At 29.1% G+C, this 22,279-nt stretch overlaps 1 protein-coding gene across 1 annotated transcript; it reads right to left on the bottom strand.

Annotated features, from left to right (window-relative positions):
• Positions 1-306: 306 nt before the first annotated feature.
• On the bottom strand, positions 307-21,180 carry LOC129972156 (astacin-like metalloprotease toxin 1). Its single transcript, XM_056086174.1, has 10 exons — positions 21,065-21,180; positions 20,129-20,161; positions 17,810-17,856; positions 15,187-15,262; positions 12,607-12,724; positions 11,423-11,598; positions 8,400-8,627; positions 4,538-4,675; positions 2,269-2,519; positions 307-658 (listed from the first exon to the last, which is right to left on the bottom strand). The coding sequence occupies exons 1-10, from the start codon at positions 21,111-21,113 to the stop codon at positions 569-571; spliced, it is 1,206 nt and encodes a 401-aa protein (XP_055942149.1). The 5' UTR covers positions 21,114-21,180; the 3' UTR covers positions 307-568.
• Between the last annotated feature and the right edge of the window lie 1,099 nt (positions 21,181-22,279).

Genomic DNA, 22,279 nt, shown 5'->3' with positions numbered 1-22,279 from the left:
CGCAGGTTTTTATCATGAGAATGAAGAATGAAGTAACTTTTTTTCGTTTATCTTCAAAATAAAGCAATGAAGAGTTGGAGATCCATGCTGTTTCATCTAGGGGGCATAAACTTTCATATGAAACAAAAAAATTCCTGAAACTGGACCTGGAGCTGTGCTAATAGGTATTGCATTGGGTTTTCTTTATTATTTGAAATATGTATATCATTTCACATATTTTCACTATATAAACATTAATCCCATAATTAAGTGTTTACTAAACATCTTTCTTGTATTGCTGTTCAAAAAGTTCATACATTCATAAAAGTTCTTATAAATAGAGTTTATTCAGGAATAAAACTTTTACAAAACATGGAAGATGTAAGCATTTCTGTTTTTAACAAATTATTTATTAAATATCTAACATTCATATTACTATTACTGTACAAATTCACACACATACATTCTATTGCAGAGATCTGTTCACAGTTTCTAAAAGCAAATAAATAACAGTAATTTAATAATTCTTAATTAATTTTTAATAAATTAACAGTTATGCCACTAGTGACTCTAGTTTCTTTTTTTCTCTTCAATCGCATTCCCGAAGCTGGTAGACAATGTTGTCCAAAGCGATGACGCCTTCGCCATCAGACTTTCTTGTGCGGGCATCCAAAGAAAACTAAAATTGAATTTTAAAAAATATAAATAAAATATAATTTTTTATTTATATCTTTAAAATTTATTTGATTATATTTTTATGTTAATGAATATATATTTTTAACTAAATTACATTAACCTAGTATGCAATAATAAATATCTGAAAAAGGCATTAGATTTTTAAATTGTTCTTTAAAAATGAATGAAAGCTTCACAGTTAAACCAATATGTTTTCGGATGAAGGAATATATGCTTAAGGGAGGTTCAATAAAAAAAAGAAATTTTAATAACTTATACTTATTGCAGAAAATTGCATAGAAAATGATAATATATATCTATATCTATGAGAAGCATGTGTGTGTATGTGTGTAGACAAATCTTTAGCATCGTGAAATTTGGCTCATAGGTAGTTATAATGATAACCTGAAGTCCGAATTTTTTAATTTAATGTAGAAAATTTTTATTTAAGTTTTTGTGTTATTTCGAAAGATGCTTAATATGTATTTGTCCTTAGTATTATTTCTAATGGTTGTAAAAAAAATCTTTTCGCCTTTAAAATGAACAAACAATTACCATTGTACAATTTATTTGCTTCTCTGATTTAATTTTCTGAATGAGAAATTTTAAAATACTATTCACTTTTTCTGAAACTTTTTAAATTGAAAATAATATTCCTAAATTTGACATTCTAATTCAATTTATTTTTAAACTTTTTAAAAGTTATTATGCAAGCATTTCTCTTTAATTTAAAGCAAGAAAGATCAAAATATCTTCATCGATTGATTTCTAATTTTATTTTTCTCATAAATCAGAAGAATTTCTTCGCTGATCCGAGGAGAAAAAGTTTAACCTCCTCGCTGATTTGGCAAGGAGCCATATTAGAAAATCAAGAACCGTAAAATACAATCGTTGTATAATTTAAATTCTTATAATGTCTTTGTAACAAATTTTATCATTTCATTGTTTCTTTCTCTCTCTCTCTCTTTTAACTCGTCTTCGTTTTTAGTTATTTTCTTCAATTTTTACTGTCTATAATTGGCCATGTGATATAATTGCTGTAAAGAAAAATCAGTGTACAAAATCAATAACATTTCCTACATGGTTGTTATAAATATTTTTTATGTTATTGCATTCACTGACATTTATCATATAACGAGGAATGCCATACGGGTTCTGTTAGTAATAAATATTACAAAATAAAATTCAAAATCAAATCTGAGTATCAACCTATCTTTCACATCGTACCAAGGACACTAACTTTTGCAGTGACTTGTCAGCATTTTATAGAATTTTGGAAATTTCGGACTACAGGAGAAGACGGATTGGTGGTGTCGGATTATTGAGAGATTACTATCTATCTTTAGAATATTTTTTAATACTTAAAGTTTTTCCAAACATTTCGTTAAACAAAAAAGGTAAGCTTAAAGTGTTTCATTAAAAATTTTAGCGTTATTCACTATAAAAAATTGCTTAATATATGAATTAATCTTACATTCGTGTTTAATTAATTCAAAATTGTTAATGTTTTTCTAAAATTCTATAACAAATTTCAAGAAACGATATCATTAAAAATATTGATTTTTTAAAAAATAATACTTTTTTAACAGTAAACTATAAGAACAATCCACTCACTTTAATATCGCCTTCAAGATCTATAGGTATCTTAACACTCTGCCATTCATCGCTTTTATTTACATGCTTCATAACGAGTTTAGATGTGTTGATGCTGTGCAGCATGACGTCAAGTGCTACAACTCCGCCTCCATTGAAGTAGATGTCGAACTTGAAGCAAGCTTTCTTGCGGCCATAGGCACCAAAGAACGGAGTGATGAGACGAACTTTGCGGAAAGATGCAGCAGCTGCATCTACCGACACGTAGCTCCCTGTGAAAAATAAAACGTTACAGTTTTAGATACTTTAAAGTGTACACGAGTAACAATTAACTATTGAACTAATAATACATAAATTGTTTGTCCAAAAAATGAATACCTCATGTCAAAAGCAATAATTTCAAAAATATAGGCTTCTTGTAGGTTTCTTTTTGTCCAAACAGTGCTCGATTTTTTTTTTTTTAAATTATCCATTTTGGAAACTTAAATCGTATGATGTAGCTTAGTTACACTGATGTCCCATTTGGAAGCGATACAAGAACTATTTTGGAAAGGATCTCGTAATTTTGAACATCAATCAGAAGACGAAGATAACACTTAAGCTATTCTTGTCTTCAAGCTTCTGCATCATACAAACGGGAAAACATTTAGTCAACACTGCCAAGTTAAATTTGCTTCAGTGAATCTTTAGTAAGAATCTGGAGCCCGTCGGTATCGAGACCGCCATCTTATTTCTGCACCAAAGTGGCCATTGTATTGGATAGATATTACAATTTAAAAAAAGATAAGAACTTTAAAAACTGCTTTCAAATTGATTCAAAATTCAATATTTAAACTATTGATTGTTTGGAAATCAACCCAAGAGAAAATTAACATTAGAAAGAAAAGACACGCCATCCATATGAATTAAAGAGTCTTCTGTGTCAGAGATGATACTATCTTTTAAGAACTAGCCCTCAAATTCTACTAAATGCATATATATAACAGTTTACAAATGCAGTGATGGTGAACTGGCACCTTGTATATGAGAAATGCTAATGACAAAGAAGAATCGCGGCACAATCGCGTGCTGTAAAATACAAGAAGAAACGTGAATCATATCATCAAATGTTTATGAATATGCATAGGAATTTATGCAAGCACGATACTTTATGAGTATCGTAATTGTTTATAGAATTGTACTAGCATAAAATATCGAAAATTAAGGAGAATTTAACCGTTATTGACTTATCATTTATCTTTCTTTGTGTGTTCCTTGTTTCTGTGGTTAGCGTTCCATGGCATGCATGTTATTCAAGTCTTGATTATATTTTCTAACTTCTTGTACTTTCATACTAATTTTATTTATATTTTTAACTTTAGAAAACACACAGAAATCGATTATAAACTAAATAATGAATTGGCGTAAAGCAATTTAAGTGCTATTCTTAGCACAGTTTTCAAAATCAGACGTAATATAGATCATAATTATTTTAAATGAACAACGTTATTAGAATAAGTATTTTCCTTGTGCAGCTTACCGAAAACATGGCATTTAGCAAAGAGGTCTGAAAACATATGCCATGTGATTTCATTTTCCAGTCTCAAGCAAACGAGTGATATTTGGTTTGAGCCATCCCTTTGATTAGTTAAACATGAACATCAGCCATGATATTAAACATTATCGAAACAAGAACGAATTCAATTCAAGTGTTTTAGTATTTATTCTCTAAATTTGCTTTAAATGTATTTCGAAACTTTTATTTACACTTTTTTTTTCTACGTTAGTTTTCATACGAATGTTCGATTTGTTTTCTATATGCTTACAAAAAAAAGGACTATTTTCCCCCAATCGAACAGATTTTATTCTGTGTTGTAAAGTGACTTTTGTGTGAAATTTAAGTGTTGAAAGTAAATCAATTAAGCTCAATTATAATAATTTTTTTCATTTATTTTCCCAATTAATAGGACGAATATATACTTATTACTTATATTACTTATACGACTTATATATACTTATAGGACGAACTATGTCTTCCGTTCACGGAGCAAAATGACCAGGGTTTGCATAAAATCCTTTTGGTTGGCAAGACTTATTGAATAAGTATTATGACTTCCTCCTTTTATTATTTTCAGTTTAAAAAATGTACTTATTTGATTTCTTTGGGGTTTTCTGGAGCAAGACCGTGATGTTGACCATGCTGCCCAAAACAATAGGTAAAATTATATCATTTTCAAACAGTCAAATTGTATTGTAGCCTACTTTGAAATATTGTTAAATATGCAAAAGCAGAAATTCTTGGATATTTCACCTGTTCTTCCACCAAGGGTTCCTTTAACGATTTCCCAATTTGCTTTCTGGTTGTTTTCATGGTTTTCCATGCCGCACATATCCACTTCAAAGTCACACTTGAAGTCAGGCACATCAGGTGGTGGTGGACGTACGTTGCCTTCAAATAAAATTGAATATATACATCCAATTTTAATTAAGAGAATTTAGAAAAAAAGAAGTAAAATATATATTTATTGTTTAAAAAGAAACTATTTCCTCTACAGATCCTTATTATTTATTTATCGGAATTAAATTTTCTTGCATTTCAAACTTGGTAACTTTTATTATCATGCAGAAAATGGCCTAATTATAAGGATTTTTTGCATCTTGATAATGGTTCTGTATATCCATCACTAATAGTATAAAACATGTGATGAAAAGAAAAAGCTCGTGAGCATCTAACGTAATTCTCTGAGTTGGCAATAGACACTTTTTAACTGCTCTTCATAATAAAAATAAAATTTAAAAGGCAAAATTTGTGTAATACTGAAATAATAATTTAAATGTCAACGAGACAAATGATATTGTCACGTAGATACTTTAGTATAGAACTCAATGACACACACAATAAGTAGAGCTAAACCAATTTATTAACTGAACTCTGAATACAGTGACTGACAGATCTTCTGCTTTTATACTAGCGGGGAAAGTTCCAGAATACTTTTCTGGAGATAGTAAGAAAAGTTCCGAACACTTATCTGGTAAACTAAAGAAATGTCCGGAATCTTCTGGGACATGAAATAAATGGAAACATAAAATCAAGGAATTAAATATTTACACAAACTGTGAATCGCATTGTCGGGTTTCGAACTCACAATCGCTTGATTATGAGATCAGAGATATGACCATTCGGCCATGGAGAGTCGACTGCCTCTTTTCAATGCGGCAATATAACTCTCAAATATTGGATCAAGCTATGTTTTGAACTACTCGAGCTTTGAGACAATAGTGGAAAAATAAGAAGAAAGGGCTTTGAAAATAACAAAACTTGACTGAATTTGCTTAATTTCAATTATAATTTTTTTCAATCATCCAGAGAACTTTTTTATCTCTAGTAACAAATGTCTACAAAACAATCTCTCGTAACAAATCAATGAATACGGAAATAATTCGTCAAAAATGTTTTAAAATCTTTTTTACTTTCTCGAATACGAAGTATAGAAAGAAAAATAATGTAATAGTTCAAAAATTCGACATCGATATATCGATGAATCCCTTCAAAATCTGATAGAAAATCCTTTTAGGCCCCCTAAAGCCCCAAAATTCTAATTTTAGAATTAATCTGCCCGTGAACATGATAACTAAAAAAATCTAGCAGCTCAGAAAAATGAATTTGGCATATGGTATACCTCATCAAAATTGTAGATTACTCCCAAAATTTGGGTGACATCATCATTCGAAATATGCAAGTGACTACCATAATACAAACATGTCATGGTCTAGATGGATGAAATTTAGTATAATAAATATTGTAATAATTAAAAAAAATCCTCCTTGAGTTTTGATGAATCTCCACGTTTTAAAATGTCCATGTTTGAAAAACTCATTTTCAGAATTATGTCTGTCTATGAGAACAAGATAACACAAAGATACATTGAGCTAGGGAAACGAAATTTGTTATGGAGTCCTATTCCCAAATTTTGGATGAAATTCATCTATGGAAATGCATGTGAACAAAATAAATTAATTAAAAAAAATAAAAGAATAAAAATTTAAAAAAATGGAATTGTAATTTAATTAAACACAAAAATATAATTAATTAGAAAGAAATTAACATATAATAATGACATCTACGATCGCAAATTTCAAATTACCATGTGAGAACATTATTATTCAAATTATCATGTGAGAACATTATTATTCAAATTACCATGTGAGAACATTATTATTTTTAAGTCATTATCTGTCTTAATTAATTTGTCATTAACCAGTTTAAACCGGTTTACGAGAGCTCCAAAGAGAGGTCCAAAACATAATTGCCAGCCAAGAAATAAATTGAAATGAAAATTTCCATTTATGTTTTATTCATTGCCTACGCGATTTCGAGCTTCAAAACACCCTAACCAAAACAACATCATGTTCTTACAAAAAGGAATGCCACGTTTGGAAGCTGAATAACGTGCGTTTCCGTCGAAATGCGATTTCCAAATGATAAATTATTTACCAATAAATTTTTAAACGTATTAACTTATATAGAATTTTTATGAAAACGATATTTTTGTAAACACAAACTGCTATTTTCTAATTTCTGAGATCATAAAACAGTTTCATAATGGTTTAATCTTAGAACAGGAGTCAAATCCTTCAATGTTTCTCACTTAAGAATGAATGAGGTGATACTTTCCCATTGTGGGAAAGAGAAAATACTTTAATCAAAACTGTAATTAAACGCGAGTGAAACTTTTTTGAACTTATAAAAATTAAATTATTTAATTTCCTCCGAAAAAAAATTACATTCCATGAAAATAACAGCTATGTTGTCATTGTTCTACGTCAACCTTTAAAAAACGTATCTGCTGTCAAAGAGGTACACGTAATAAAAAAAATAATAATGGTAAAAGCAGGTCAACCTTTTAAAAACGCATATGCTTTCAAAGAAGCATATATAATAATAATGCAATATTGGTAAAAGCAGATAAAAAAATATATGCGATTAAAAGATGATGATAAAAATTGTCATTTATGCTTTATTCATTGCCTACGAGATTTCGAGCTTCAATATTCATTGCCTATGCGATTTCGAGCTTCAAAACCTCCTGAACAAAACAACATCATGTTCTCACATGATAACAAAGTATAATGAAGATGAAATTTGGTACATAAATCGATCATCAGAATCGTAGATATGGGTTAAATTTTTACTAAATGTCTTGAAGGATTGATCATTTATTAGTTTGTATTGTTATCAAAAAGTCCAAAATGCATCTGATGAAGTGTTCAAATACCAATAATCTTAGTAAAGATAGCGACGCTTCATTTTCTACATGAAAACACGAAACAGATAATAAGAAACTAGCCGAAGCATACACAAAATAGCACCTGCATTAAACAACTGCACACAAACAACTAATCATTATTAAATAACCTCAACAGCACAAAGCGCTCACTGAAGATGTTCCTCAATTGACTGTCTTTATCCTCACGACTGACTACCGCCTGTGCACTCTGCTTTTTATAACCTCCAAGACATGACATCGATTGTTCCAGAAAATCATCAAATCTTTAAAAAAAATTCCAGCGGTTTCAGGAACTTCTGATTTTGTCGTCAAAATCGCCAAACGGTCGCTGAGGTGGTTGCAAAGGCTAGGAATTGTTGACTCTGAATCCATTCAACAGCCATTATTATTTCTGTAAATCTACCTTCCTTACTAGGATACTACTATGCAGGGAAGCAGTATTACAAATTCGTAAAAGCATATCGAAGTGTATGGGAACTCGGTAACTCAAAATTGCTGAAACTAAGCAACAACAAAAAAAGCTACCATTTTGTGGCCACAAATGTAAATTTGTATCAAAATTTTGAACACAATTCATGGAAAATAGGGCAATTATATTATGAAATTAAAAATGTTATATATTGAGTCACAATAAGACAAAGTTCGGTAAAGAGCGATTCGCTTTTGTGGGGGGTTTACTTCTACCTTGCAGCTTTCTCCCTCGATACGTTGAGAATAAGTCAATTTTTATAAAAAGAATTGAAAATGTAGGTAATATATTGTCTAAACATACGAGAAAATCGGGGGGAAAGGATGCTTCTGCTGGTATGAAAATTGTAACAAAGTTTTCATGTTAATGAGATTACAGCATGAATTTGTAAGGGAGTCTGTATTCAAACTACTTACCGTCACATTCGTACAGTTTGTTGATGCGACGAACATCACTGTCGCTGAGTCCGGGTTTATCGTTGATTAGACCGATGACGACCCCCTTCTTTCTAGGCCTCATTGTCATCGATTTGCGATCCTTGGCAAAAGCATATTCTCCGTAAAGCATAATGGATTTGTAATCAAACTCTTCTCCCAGCAAATTGTTTTCCCAGGGTTTCAATTTCAGGAAGTTATGTTCAGCACCTAGTAACAGAATTTAAATTTACAATGGATCAGGTATTCAAGATCAGTTTATGGTATTCTGTTAGTTATTTGTGATTCTCAGCTTCAAAATGCAATAATAATTGAATAAAATTGATTTTAACCAGATTTTATTATAAACAAATATAGAATAATTTAGAAACAGAACAGAGCGCTGTCTCATACCCCCATATCCGTAAATATTCTAGTCACTGAACTGTTTGATGTTCCTGTCTCGGGAATTTTATTAAACACCAGAATATTTGCAGAAGATAAAACAGTAATAAATATATGCAGAATTTACAAACATATAAAATCCGATAATAATATGAAAGAGTTTACTACGATTTTCTACTTTTAAATAGGATAGAAAAAGTATCTGGAGTAATAATATGCAAAAGGATATTATAAATAAAAACACACACGAGTTCTGTGATTATTGAACTTGTTATCATAACATAGTAAATGTAGATACAGTTAAAAAATTTGGTTAATGGTTACATAAAGAAAATCACAATTAAAAAGATATTTATGAGAATATATATGAATGTGAGAAAAAGACAGTACATTTTTTTTTCATTTTAATTATTTAAAACAGGATCAAATAACAAGTTTTAAAATTCAATAATTCGTAAAGGAATTATTCAATTTGCAGAGAAAAGATGGAAATGAAACCTTTTTTTTTCTCTTGAAATAAGTTTTTATTTGTAGCATGGCTTACAATTTAAGCTATTGGATAAATGTTTAGTAAGTGGAATGATGTATGGCATAACATAAGATAGTTAATGGAAAAAAATCGCCTGAAAACAGTTAAGGTATTGTCAATAGTTCAGGAACATAGTTATCTGTGAATTATAATTTTTAAGAACATTCAGAAATATTTCGGTTACTCTTGTTCTGTCATACACACATAAATGATTTTAAGTTATTTGTCTAATCAGATCTCAGCTAAAGTTCAGAATGGAGGATAATACCTGTGACATTTGTAAGCTAAAGTCTTATAATTTGCTTCTACAATTGCAAAAGCCATCAAGAGCATTAAATTAAATACTCTACCAATAAATTCTAATTTCATTACATTGCAAAATATCTGGTTTCATTGCGATAGATTCTGTGCAAATGGAATCCTTCCTTCCATCTTAGTTATCATTTTTAAAAGTTGCTCCAAACGTTCGAATCACCCTGTATTTGATTATTTTTCTATAGTTTCATGTCTTAACCAATTTCTACCAAATAAGAAATTTTACTTTTATTTTTACAAGCCAACGTGATATTGTTTTGGTTGGAAATTCAGCAATAGCTACAAAAGTGCGTGACCAATACGTGCAGAACTGCAACATTTTCAAATTGGTAGCGGATAAGAGTACTTGTCTAACAGATATTTGGGAGAAAGCTAATACTTTTCCTATTTAAATAGAATCTCTTATTTTACATATAGCCTTTTTTAATTTTGATGCACATCAGTAAATTGTTGAAATTATTAAAATGAAATATTTGGTTTTTGAAAGTTTCATGTACTGTGGTCAACAATAACAAAAAAAAATGAGACACTTCTGTAACTTTGTTGTTTACATTCGCAATTTCACAAAATTAGTAATGATGGAAATTACTGGAGAAGTTACTTATTTTGATCAAAAAATTAAATAACTGAGTTAATTCACATAGTTAATTAATTATCACATAATTTTTCCATTACGGAAACCAAGATTTTTTAAATACTTCGCAGTAGCTTTTTAGATGTAATTAATTTTGTTCAATTTTATTTATTTGTGTAAAAAAAATTATGTTCTTTAAATGGACCAAAAAAATTTGTGAAATATAATACAATTTTTGAGATGTCGCTAAAAGTTTTTATGATTCTTTTAACATAAAACGCACCATTTTACAAAATTTTATGACTCTCGAAATTTTTATCAGAGGTTTACAAAATTTGTTTTGGTAGTTAAGTGCATGGCGAGCAATCAATTGAGAGAGGAAATTGGCAGGCATAATTGGAAAATTTCAGCATATTAATTAACTAATGTTAATTGGCAAAATTTATCAATGTGCATGTCTGAAAAAAAATCTGTTCCTTGAGCCTTTTTTTTATCAACACCGGCTTTGTGAAGATACGATAATAAATAAAAAATTTACAGATTACTTTGCTAGCTCTTTGCTTTGCTTTTGTTGGCGATTATACGTCAATAATTTTGCTAACTTCTAGAGTTAATTTCAATCCGATGATTTGATTTACTCACACTGAACAGAATTTTTGTATCATGGAGGATTCTTAAAATTATCGCACGTATGTGATATGATAGTCAACTTCTAAATCGTTATTGATTACGTAGGAGAATGTATAAAAGATCATTCCATATTTAAAAAAAACTTCTGATGAAAGTAAGAAGTATTTAAATTTTGTTCACCATTCTATCATGAATAATACTTATGAAGATGCTTCAAAACTGGATATTAAGATTTCATAAAAATTCATTTTGCCACATGATCATATGAAATATGTTTTGCAATATTCCAATTGTTAAGAATTTCAGACAGTTATCACACTTGTGAATTTATTTTATATTTGATCTGTCTCTAAAATTTTTATGGTCGCATAACCTGAAATGTGACTCCATCATTTCTAATTTTGTAGAAACCTGGTATTCGCCCTTTCATTTTACCTCAGGCTACATTTTGATTGGTAGAATAGTCTGCAATATATTCCTTCCAATTCCAATTTTTAATAATTACTGGCAGTCATTCAATCATTTCAATCAAGATACGTCGTTTGTATTTTATATCGTCTCACTACTTTTTACCTGGTTTGATGTTGTCCCAAAGGATCTCCAAGTAGTCGTCTCTGTCGGACCTGCTGTGCTCGTGCCAGAGGCCGAGGGCGTGACCGATCTCGTGGACAGCTGACACCTTGTCGTGACATCCCTCACTCAGAGAAATCTCCTGTTCACCTCCTTTGCGTCCGACAGAAGACCAGCAACTATATTTGAACGAAAAGATAATAAACAAAGAATAAGTAAATAAAAATTGTTGAACAACTATTGTTAAGATGAGATTATGAGTATTGGAATGGGTTAATCTGCAGTTGTCTTTAAAAAGAGCACAGCATCATATTGCACAGAAAAGTATGTTTTTTATAAACCGAATGGACCAAAATATTCATAGCTGTTCTGCATAAAATGACAACATTAGTCATTGATTCATTTTCAAGGCTTATTAAATATAATGCTTAACTCAGTTTGGGCTTAGTTTTTAATGTCACTCATATAAATGTCATTTTTATTTATTGTCATTGTCATTTTTTAAAGGAGAATCGAAGGAAATTAAAATATTTGGTTAAGTTGTGGAAGGACGGGATGTGTGGGAGGAGGAGTGTTAAATGTTTCGAACGCCAGTCTGGAAGGACTTAAGGAAACAAAATATTTCAGCCTTTAATTTCTTTTAAAGTCAAATATATCAAATCCTCTTTAAAATGGCGTTAAAAAAACGACGCTCTAACGGAAACGACGTACTATCGAATTTTCTATCGAAATGCGGCAATTTACTTTATTCATACGAAGGAAGATTCAGTTTTTGCTAACATTTCCTTATCGTTTTAGAGTATTTTTATGTTTATAAAGTGCCATAGAATATTAATAAATTTTAAAAATAATATCTTTAAACAAATGAATAACATTTAATAATAATTACAGTAATTTTATTTCGGCAATCTTTTTCGTCATTTCTTCTTCCATTTTCTCAGGTTTTTATTATAGAGTATTTAAGAATAAAATAGTATTAGTATTATTAATTAATATAAGTATTATTTTGTTAATTTATTTAATTTGTAATGGATGCATTACAATGTTTACATGTAACGATGAAGTTCATGCCTTTATCTCACCCTTTTCTATCCTCCAATTAGCTCTAAACTATTCTACGCTGTTAATTACGTATGTTTAGTATAAGAAAAAGCAGAAATGAAAGAAATTTGTAATGCGCAACTCACCCAGTTACAATGGTGAGCTTGATGTAATCTTTAGTCGCAGCAGTCTTTGGTTTAAATCTGACGCATGTTTTCTTTTCATATTCGTCAAAGGCTTCTTGTATGATGTCTTTGACATCTCCTGCGGAAGATAGGAAATACTTTAAACAAATGTGAATTTCAATTTTCATCCCATTATTATGCATCACCTAAAAAACTTTATAAAAATTATTATAGTAACGTTAGCGTTTTACCCCAATTTCTGTCGCTTTTCTGCTACTTTCTAACCCATATCGTTTGAAATTTAGTTCTCAGCAATTTCTTTTTTGGTTGATCTAGGTAAAGGTCACTTATTTGAAGGGAGGTGGATTTCTCAACCAATTTGCTCCCAAAAGTATAAATAACCGCTTATGCTGATTAATCTTCTCAAACAATAGCATAATATCTAAACAAAATTTTGGAATATTTCGAAATTTTATTAGAAATTGTTTTTTTTTTTTTTTTTTTTTTTTAATTCAAGCACTCCATAAAAAGATTTTTCCTTACAAAAAAATTGAATTCCTACAAAATTTTCTCCATTTTCATTTTGTTAGATTTTTGTTAAACATTTATCACCTTAATCAATAAAAACATTTATCGCTCAAAACATTGTAAAATTTTCTTTATTTAAATGCTAAGTTTAATGTAGTAGAACATCACCTGCATTTGTCTTATTTAGAAATAAAAAAATTAATTTATGTCTTTATTAATATATTTAAATGCATTTTTTAACAAAAAGTACAAATCGTAAATTAATAAGAAACTCATATAATTATTTTAAATAAATTAGAATTTTAATTTCATTCGTAATCTATTTTAAATTTTAATAAATGCTTCAAAATTTTCTTTATTTAATATCCATTAATTTTCTTATCATACTAAATTCAAAGTTTTTCCTTTTTTTTTTTTTTTTTTTTTTTTTTTTTTTGACTTTCAGATTTTTAAAAAATATTTTTTTTTCATTTTATAGCATTAATAAAAGAATGTTTCCAAACTTTTTTTTTGGGGGGGGGGGATTTTATTTTTTTATTGAATTTTTATTCTTAATATATTTCATTCAATATTACTATATAGTATTGTAATTAATTTTTCTCAAATTCTCTATCAGACAATATTCCTCGAATTCAATCAAAACTAAATAAATTAAAGCGATTAATTGGTAATTCAGTTCTGAAATACCTTAAGAAGTCACTGAAAATTAGTCTACAAAATTTCAAATTAAGTATGAAACATGTGAAATTAAGTTAGAGCACAAAAAGGAGAAAGTAATTTGATACAAAGCGAGCATGAATCTCTTTCGTCAGGATGAATTCTGATTCTGGGTGAAACGCTATGCTTAAAGCTTACTGATGTCTGCATTAAATTTATATTCTAATTCCGTAACCGTCTTTCTCGTGCTTATTGATATATAAAATTACTACTCTCTTAATTCTATAACCAAAAAACAAACTGCCCCAGTCATGTCATTGCCTCCCAAGTAGTTTGAATGATTGAGTTGGCACGACATTTAATTAAATCAGGCTCTAAGATGAGCATAAAATATCCTCCATTGTGGTGCGCAGACCATGCGTTCACTCCCCTCTTAAGGGTTACGACCCGCCATCGGAGTAGAGGCAACTCAACCTCCACACCGTTATTGCACCCTCTAGAGAAGTGAAATTTCTTATACGGCAACTTCTCATTCCCACATCTGAGGCTCCCCACAGTGGGATCTTTTAAATAAGTTATATTAAATAAATCGTAGATGTTATAATTAGATATGAAAATTGCATCTAATCCATTAGCACCTCAAATGGTCTGTGAATTTACATTTGAATCAATTGTGCAGTACAAAGTCCAAAACAGAAAGTGTCTTCTAATTAGATAAAAAAAAAGAAAACAAAGTAGTGAAGGGATTAAATTGTAACCACAAAGCTAACGTTTCATTTTGTAAGAGTAATTATAATTAATCTTTGTAAAATTGACAATAATTCATTGTTACTATTTCTCTTTATAGAATATTTTGGTTCACAAGAATAAGCTTAATTGATACATAGTGCCTTGAATATTAAGCTTAACAAGGCAATTTTTTAAAATAAAATCCTATACAATTGTTCGTTTAAAGTTCTAAGCGAAATTTGATTGAATCGCAAAAGCAGGATCGAAAGTGAGAAAATGCATGGGAATCTGAAACCCTAACGACTATTCCATCTCTGATACGCTAATGCAAGTCATATATAGCCACATATCAATATTTATTATAAAAAAATGTTTTTTTTATGTAAAATAGCGTTTTTTCCAGGAAAGATATCTATATAGATAAACTATAAAGATCATCAGAAATATCATCAGGTCAAATTTAGTTTTAGTATCACTATCAAGCACTAATAAAACGATCATAAATTTACATTCATTGCTGCTTAAAACTAATAAATATGCACATGTGGTCATTTATTAGCAGATTAGACCACAGTGTATTGAAATCTCGGTAAGAATAAATATTTGGAAAATAAAGTACTGAGCATCATCGCAGTTTTTAAAAAACTTCTGTTTTTATTTTATATTTCGGGGGAAAAAATTACTTACTTAGTTTCCAATCTATTTCGTAGTACACAATGCCGTTTGGCCAAAGTTCTGCTTCATCCACAACAGCATTTCTATCCTATAAAATAATGATTATTTAAAGAAACATAACTATTTTTAAATATTTAATTATAATAATACACTAATTAGAAATACTCAAATATGGGAATTATTTCAAGGAGAATAATTATATGGATTTATGAAAGTAAAATTAAGAAAAGTAATTTTTGAAATAGAATGCTGAATTCTTAAAATTTGTCTCGCATATTTTCGGGTAAAATCAAGTAGATTATTCCTTCGCTGTTTCCTCATATACTTATTTCCACAAAAATATGTGATTTACAATATGAAGAAATTTTTTTGTCAGATTATATAAATATTTTCGATTGCTCCCAATAAAATTTTTCTTAAAATATCTAAAATTATCTGCCTTACTAACGGTTCATCACTTTGATCACGTGATTTTGAGGATTTTTGTTGATAGTTTCAAAACGTATTATTCGAATATGAAATTTAATTAAAAATAAATGTTTAAAAGATGTTTTTACTGTTGTGGTAAAAATATAATAAACATCGGATATTTCCTTATTTTAATCTTTTCTACTATCTATCTTCAAATTTACTTTTTAAACACTTTACTTGGTGGCACTATCAGTACAAAATCAAAATTTAATTTGACTAATTATTAACTAATAATAAAGTTCTGGAAATATTTTTAAAAAATTTATTATTCTCGAGGAGAAAGAGAGAGAAAAAAAGTTCAAATCTATAGCATATGAGGAATTGAGCGAAACACTGATGACAGAATTCCATTTTTACAAATTTCTAGATAATATGTATCTAGAAAAGATTTTTATGCCATCTTGAAACTCATATACATAAAATTGTTATTTTTTTAAATAAAAAATTAGTAAAGCTTATGCAAACGAGTGCAACGAATATCAAAATGACTATTTAAGAAACAATTTTACTTAATAATTCTTTAAATTAATAATAATTAATAACTTTTTAACTAAGCAATCACTGTCAATCATTTTTGAATAAATAAAGTTAACTAATAACAATGTCAATACTTTAATTAAGAAATTTTTCCCGTTCATAAATCAGAAGAAAATAAATAAATGAGCTTGCTAATCAATCAACTGCACTACGCAGAATCAACTAAAACTTGTCAGAGAGCTTCCCCTTTACATTCTCTTATACCTGCAAAACATAACGTGTTTTGAATTAATAGCTTACTGATGGAAAACAAGTAATCGTTTCTATCTGTTCCTTTTGTCCGCTTGTACCTAAATTTTACAGTTGATCTAAAATTTTAGAATCTATAAACTATGTATCAAATTGCAGGAATGTAGTTCGTTTAACTTTTGAGTTATTGTATTGTTACGGAAAAAAAAATTCGACATATGGTGAAAAGTCTAACAGGCTAATTAACGGATAATAATGCTTTATTTCATTCGAAACACAGATGGAACGTACACTAAACAGTACTTACAGAAACACTGAATAAAACGCAAGCAACAAATCGTTATTAAAAAACCGCAACAGCATTTAACATTCAGAGAGTACCCACTGATGTTCAACATACTACCTAGGAAAGACTTCATTTCGATTTCGTTTTTTATAGTTTTCATGACAGGGTATAGAATGTTCTAGAACAAACGGAAATGGAATTTAAGTCCTAATGGAATTATCGCCAAGATTTTCGAATATTCTGGCTTCTTCTCTTTTGTCGTCGAGTTCGAAGGTCTTTAACCCGGTATCCATTCAACAGCCAAAAAAATATCTGTGAAACTCTCTTCCTTATTGTGAAGCTAACTGCACAAGGAAGCAATATTGCATGTATGTGCACATGTGGGTAAACCGGCAGGTAGCTAATCTTTTGATAAACCTAATCTAAATCCACAATAATGAAGCCGAATGCCATCTATCTAGTTAATTATCATTTCAAGCTTTCGTGTCCCTATGCACAGAGGCAGAGAAATAGATAATTTTCTGTGCATAAATTTTGGCTGAAATTGAAAGAAATTCCAGCTTGAGTGTGAAGATTATGTACTAGATTTTATTTTTCTATCTTATTGGTTTGTTAAGTTATCATGTTCAAAAGCAGATGTAAACCGACAAATATGTCTTTATATTCAGAAAGGTAGAGATTCAACAAAATCCAATTAATTTTAAGGTCAGATTTTTTTTGGGGGGTGATTGTAACTTTTTTTTTGTGTGTGTGTGTGTGTGTGTGTGTGTGTGTGTGTGTGTGTGTGTGTGTGTGTGTGTGTGTGTGTGTGTGTGTGTGTGTGTGTGTGTGTGTGTGTGTGTGTGTGTGTGTGTGTGTGTGTGTGTGTGTGTGTGTAAACTTTATATACCAGAAATTAAAAAAGTCAAAAATGATTGGAAGGGTATTTCAATCATTCAGTCGTTTAAAAAGTCAAAGTGGAAAGGGCATTTAATATTAATTGTTTGGCAGTGTAGTATTAGATATCTCACATTCAAAATATATAATTAATCTTTATTTTGTTTCAAAAGTAAAAGAAAATTCAACATTAAAAAAGTAATTATATACTACATTCATTTTACAGGAAACGTTTTTAAATTAATATGAGGTAAAAAGTTCTTACGTCGTACTTACAGTGAGAATATAAGGATCGACCCCAGCTATATCTCCCTCGAACATACCTGGAAAACAAATATTAGTCTGTCATTTTAACTCTTCTATGTCATCAACTGAGACAACATAAAAAGAAATAAAAATTAAGTTCTTCTCATTTTGAAATTTTTGTTGTTCCTAAAAATGTTTATTTAGCTTTTCTTTCATTTCAGTGATTTCTTTTTCAATGTGCTTTAGCTTTTCATGAAACGCCATTTTTAATTGAAGTTGCAAAGATGACTCATACAGTTTCACATTAAGATAAATTTAATAACGATAATACTTTTTTACCTTATGAAATTTATTATTTTTCGAAGGTTTTTATAACATGGAAGGGCAGCATATATAAATATATATATATATATAGACTTGAAATGATTATATTGGAATTAATCTATTACAGATCACTGAGAGTGCATATTAAGAAATGTATATACTACAAAATAAAAGAAGTAAGAATGCAATTACGGAATGAATGTAAAAAAATCTATTGTTTGTTTTAATTCTGACATTGGCAAAAGAACGCAATCGAATGTTGAATGGAACAATGAAATTTGTTTGAATTTCATCATATCTTGCGACAGATAGTATATAAAATTAAATCTGAATTATTTATTAGAAATATAAAAAAATGTGTGGAAATAAAATTGATTTCATCAAAAAGGTAATTTTTCAAATTTCAAGGTGATGCAAAAATTAGTTTATTCAAAAGTGTATTATTTTTGAAAGATAATATTTTTAGAAGATATAATTGTAAAATACCCATAACTTACTTAAATTTTAATTAATTTTTGGATTTTGAAAAGCTGACAGTGATTTTCCTTTTGACTTAAAGAATAATGGTTCATTTTTAATTAATATCTATTAAATTCTATTAAAAGAATATAAAAATAAATATTTATTTTCATAGTATGCACAGATATTTGTAAAAATAAGGCTGTTTAGTATTACTGATTTGAGAGAATGAAATGAAATATTTCTACACAAATAATTATTGTAAAAATTGCTTTATTAGCAAAAAAATTGTGATTTATTAGGTTTTAGCTGCAATAGAAAATGAATAAGTAGACATTATAAGCACTCAATAATCATCCAATATAAGACATAGCAATTAAAGCACACCTTATCGAAGCACATGCAGAAGAGAAAGCGTAACCAATAACATATTTTTTTTCAAAAGAAGTTTAACAAATGAAAACATCTGTTCATCTCGTTTGCTTTAAAATTCTTTTTATTATATGCATTAATTGAACTAATATTTGGATAGTAAGGACAGCTGTTTTGAAATGATAATGACAAATATTTTATTATTATGCGATGCTAGTGAGTGCGCATATAAATTAACTCATATTTTCCCGAGCAACAACACGTGTGAATATAAAATAAAAACTGCTAATATACACAGGTGTCTATTCTTATCGAGGCCAAATAATTAATTTCTAATAAGCTAGCGATGAACATATATTTAAAGATGACAAAATATCTACGACTTAAAGAATTACATTTTGAACTCTTGGCTCCAAAAATAATAATGAATGTCGGTTTTAGTAAACAGAAGAAGCAAGGAAGATCCTTTCTTGCTTAAAATCTTAAGATTACCAAAATTATTTCACGAAATATGACCAGCAAAAATATAAAAGAAAAAAATTGGGTTTTGTGACGTTTTCAGCAGCACTTTTATTGTCTCAAAAAATATGATATAACTAATTACATCACTTGGAACATTTTTCAATTTCGAAATATATGCATATTCTTAACGGCTTCAGAAATCAGCTTTTGGGGCACAGTTAGATCGTTAATGATATTTAGCTTCTATGTGAGTGGCAACGCACGTTAAAACACTTGCATAAATGTTACTTACATAATAATAAGAAATAAATTATAATGAGCATATAAAACAAATTATATTGCATCATTTACATATACTTATCAAAATTTAACGCAGAAATGCAACAATTTATACGATTGGCGCTGTTTTTAATTTCGATGCTCACTTATATATGGATAAACATATTACTGAAAGGCTTTTTTTTTTGTTTATTTAAGAAATAAAATTTAAATTTTCATCAAAATCTCGTTTTTAAACTTTTAAATAATTATAAAACTTTCTCAGTATAAAAATATATTGTGTATGTGAAAGAAATTAGAGTAATAATTAAAATTAGCTTGAATATAAAGCTAACTTGCCAATTACAGTCTTTGATATGATGAAAATTCAAAGCAATCCAATTGCATAAAATATTTGCTAGGCACTATTTTTTAATGTATAAAGCCTGTTGAAGCTGAAATTACAAATCTTACCTTCATTCTCCATTGGATTGTCAGCGACAGCATCTATCAAGAAAAAAAAATAGTGTTAAACGAATCAAAATTACAATTCTTAATTCAGCAGTTATTTTTAAATCTTGGATCTTTTCATTCTCATTCTTTTTTCTTTTTTTTTCATTCTCAAGTAATTGCAAAAAAAAAAAAAAAAAAAAAAAAATCTAGAGAAAGAGCTTTTACTTAAAAATAGTTATTAAATGAATACTAATTTATTACATTTTTATTAAATTTTTGATGATGTAGTTCTGTTTTAAATGCAATATTATATATTAAATATTGTGTTTTGTATGTATTTCATAATTAAGTGCAAAAACGTAATTATATCACTATTCTACTTACATTTAAAAAATTAAAAAGGAATCTTTTGTCCGAAATATCGTAAATAATGAAGTTTTAAGTTTAATTCCTGTGCATTTCTTTGTTTTAAAAGTTACTTTAAATTTCATATTAGTGAAAACAGTAACCAAATAAAGCATTTAATATTGTCGTAATGAGCTCGTGAGTTTTAATCCAGTGGAAAACACTGTTGTAAAATAAACATATTTAAAAACTTAGATGCATGAAAATAAAATTGGCTCAAGTGAGAAAAATATTTTTTGAATTTTAAAGTTATACAAAAATATTTTTTGTGAAACGATATGCTCTGAAGTTATTAAAGAAAAACATTTATCAATTTTATTAATTATAAACATTATTTATTAATTATAAACATTATCAATTTTATTAATTATATCATTGGGATTTTAAAAAAATTTTAATTGCTTCACGAACAGTTTGGTCATCAGTGATCCATTCAAAAAAGATTGTTCATCATTTGAACATCCTTGAATTGATCATGGTCGTTAACCTATCAACACTCCATATGATTTCTACTTAAAAGAATGGTGAGATTAACTTTTAAAAATTACTTACTGGGACAAAATAATGCCAACAAAAGGGCTACCAGATAAAAAGATTCCATGGTCTTTCAATACCCCTCGCTTCAGCCGAGCTCAGAGACCTTGGCTATAAATCTATTTCAAATGTTTTCTGATTAAATCAAAGGTATACAGGTGTTGTTTTGTGATATCTATTTGGTATTCGATAATCTATGAGAACTGTGTCAACTGTTATCAAACTTTCCATGTGTTTAATCCCTTACTAGACACATTTGTGTCAATCCTTTAATGTCTCTCTGGTCTCAAGTAAACTTTGGCTTTATAAGGAAGCAGAATTTTGAACGTGCTTTCTCTTGATAATTCAACGCTCCACAATGCTTTATACCAAATTTCTTTAAAAAAAGAGGCTGTGTTTTGAATTCCTCGTTAATCTTGTTTTTTTATGTATTTACTGCATATGAATTTTTTATGAATAATTTTTTTGTTACAGTTAAATAATTTCTTTTTTTTTATCTCCCATTGTAATGTAATCGTCGTTTACCTCCATATTTATACATTATATATAATAAGTTTATTGCATGAATCTGCAATTTCGAACACTTTCTCCATGATCGAAAATGAATTTAATAATGCTGCATGGCACTGATCCAAAAGGTGCACTACGCCAGAAAACGATTCCATGCATTCAACACTTATCTGAAAGATAAAATATTTTTAAGGCTTTGGGCGCAGGGGTACAGAGTGGCGTTACGTATCTCGGATCTTACCTGTAATTACAGAGATACGAGCGATAAGGTCATCCATAGATTCAATAGGGTCTTATACAATTGTGTTTCCAAATGACCCCAGAAAAATGTATCAAGATGTGATAGGCTGCAATTTAGCAATTCAACAAACCAGAAAATGACGTTCAATCCAATGCTGACCAAATAAAACATTAAAGCGTTTCCGAACTTTGTTAGGGAAATTAACGTGACTCTATCAGCCTGAAATCACACAAGGAACCTTGTAGCACTGGAGCATGTTCCTCTAAGTAAAGTTCCGGCATACTTGATATAAAAAGTCAAATATTCTTTGCCATACAAAGGAGGAAATATGAAATAAGGTGAGCTCCAGCAATGCCGCCTAGACATTAGCAGCGGAATGATTTGGAGGGGGAGGGGGGCGGTAACGACTTCCCACTCTACTTGAAGTAGACATTTATGGTCCTGTAATGTAATTCGCTGTACTCTTTAACCCTCCTGTCAGT

The sequence above is a fragment of the Argiope bruennichi genome, chromosome 6 (genome assembly GCF_947563725.1).
Source record: "Argiope bruennichi chromosome 6, qqArgBrue1.1, whole genome shotgun sequence".
Lineage (NCBI taxonomy): Eukaryota > Metazoa > Arthropoda > Arachnida > Araneae > Araneidae > Argiope > Argiope bruennichi.
The sequence above is the reverse complement of the archived record's forward strand: the minus strand, read 5'-3'. Positions and strand labels throughout refer to the sequence as shown.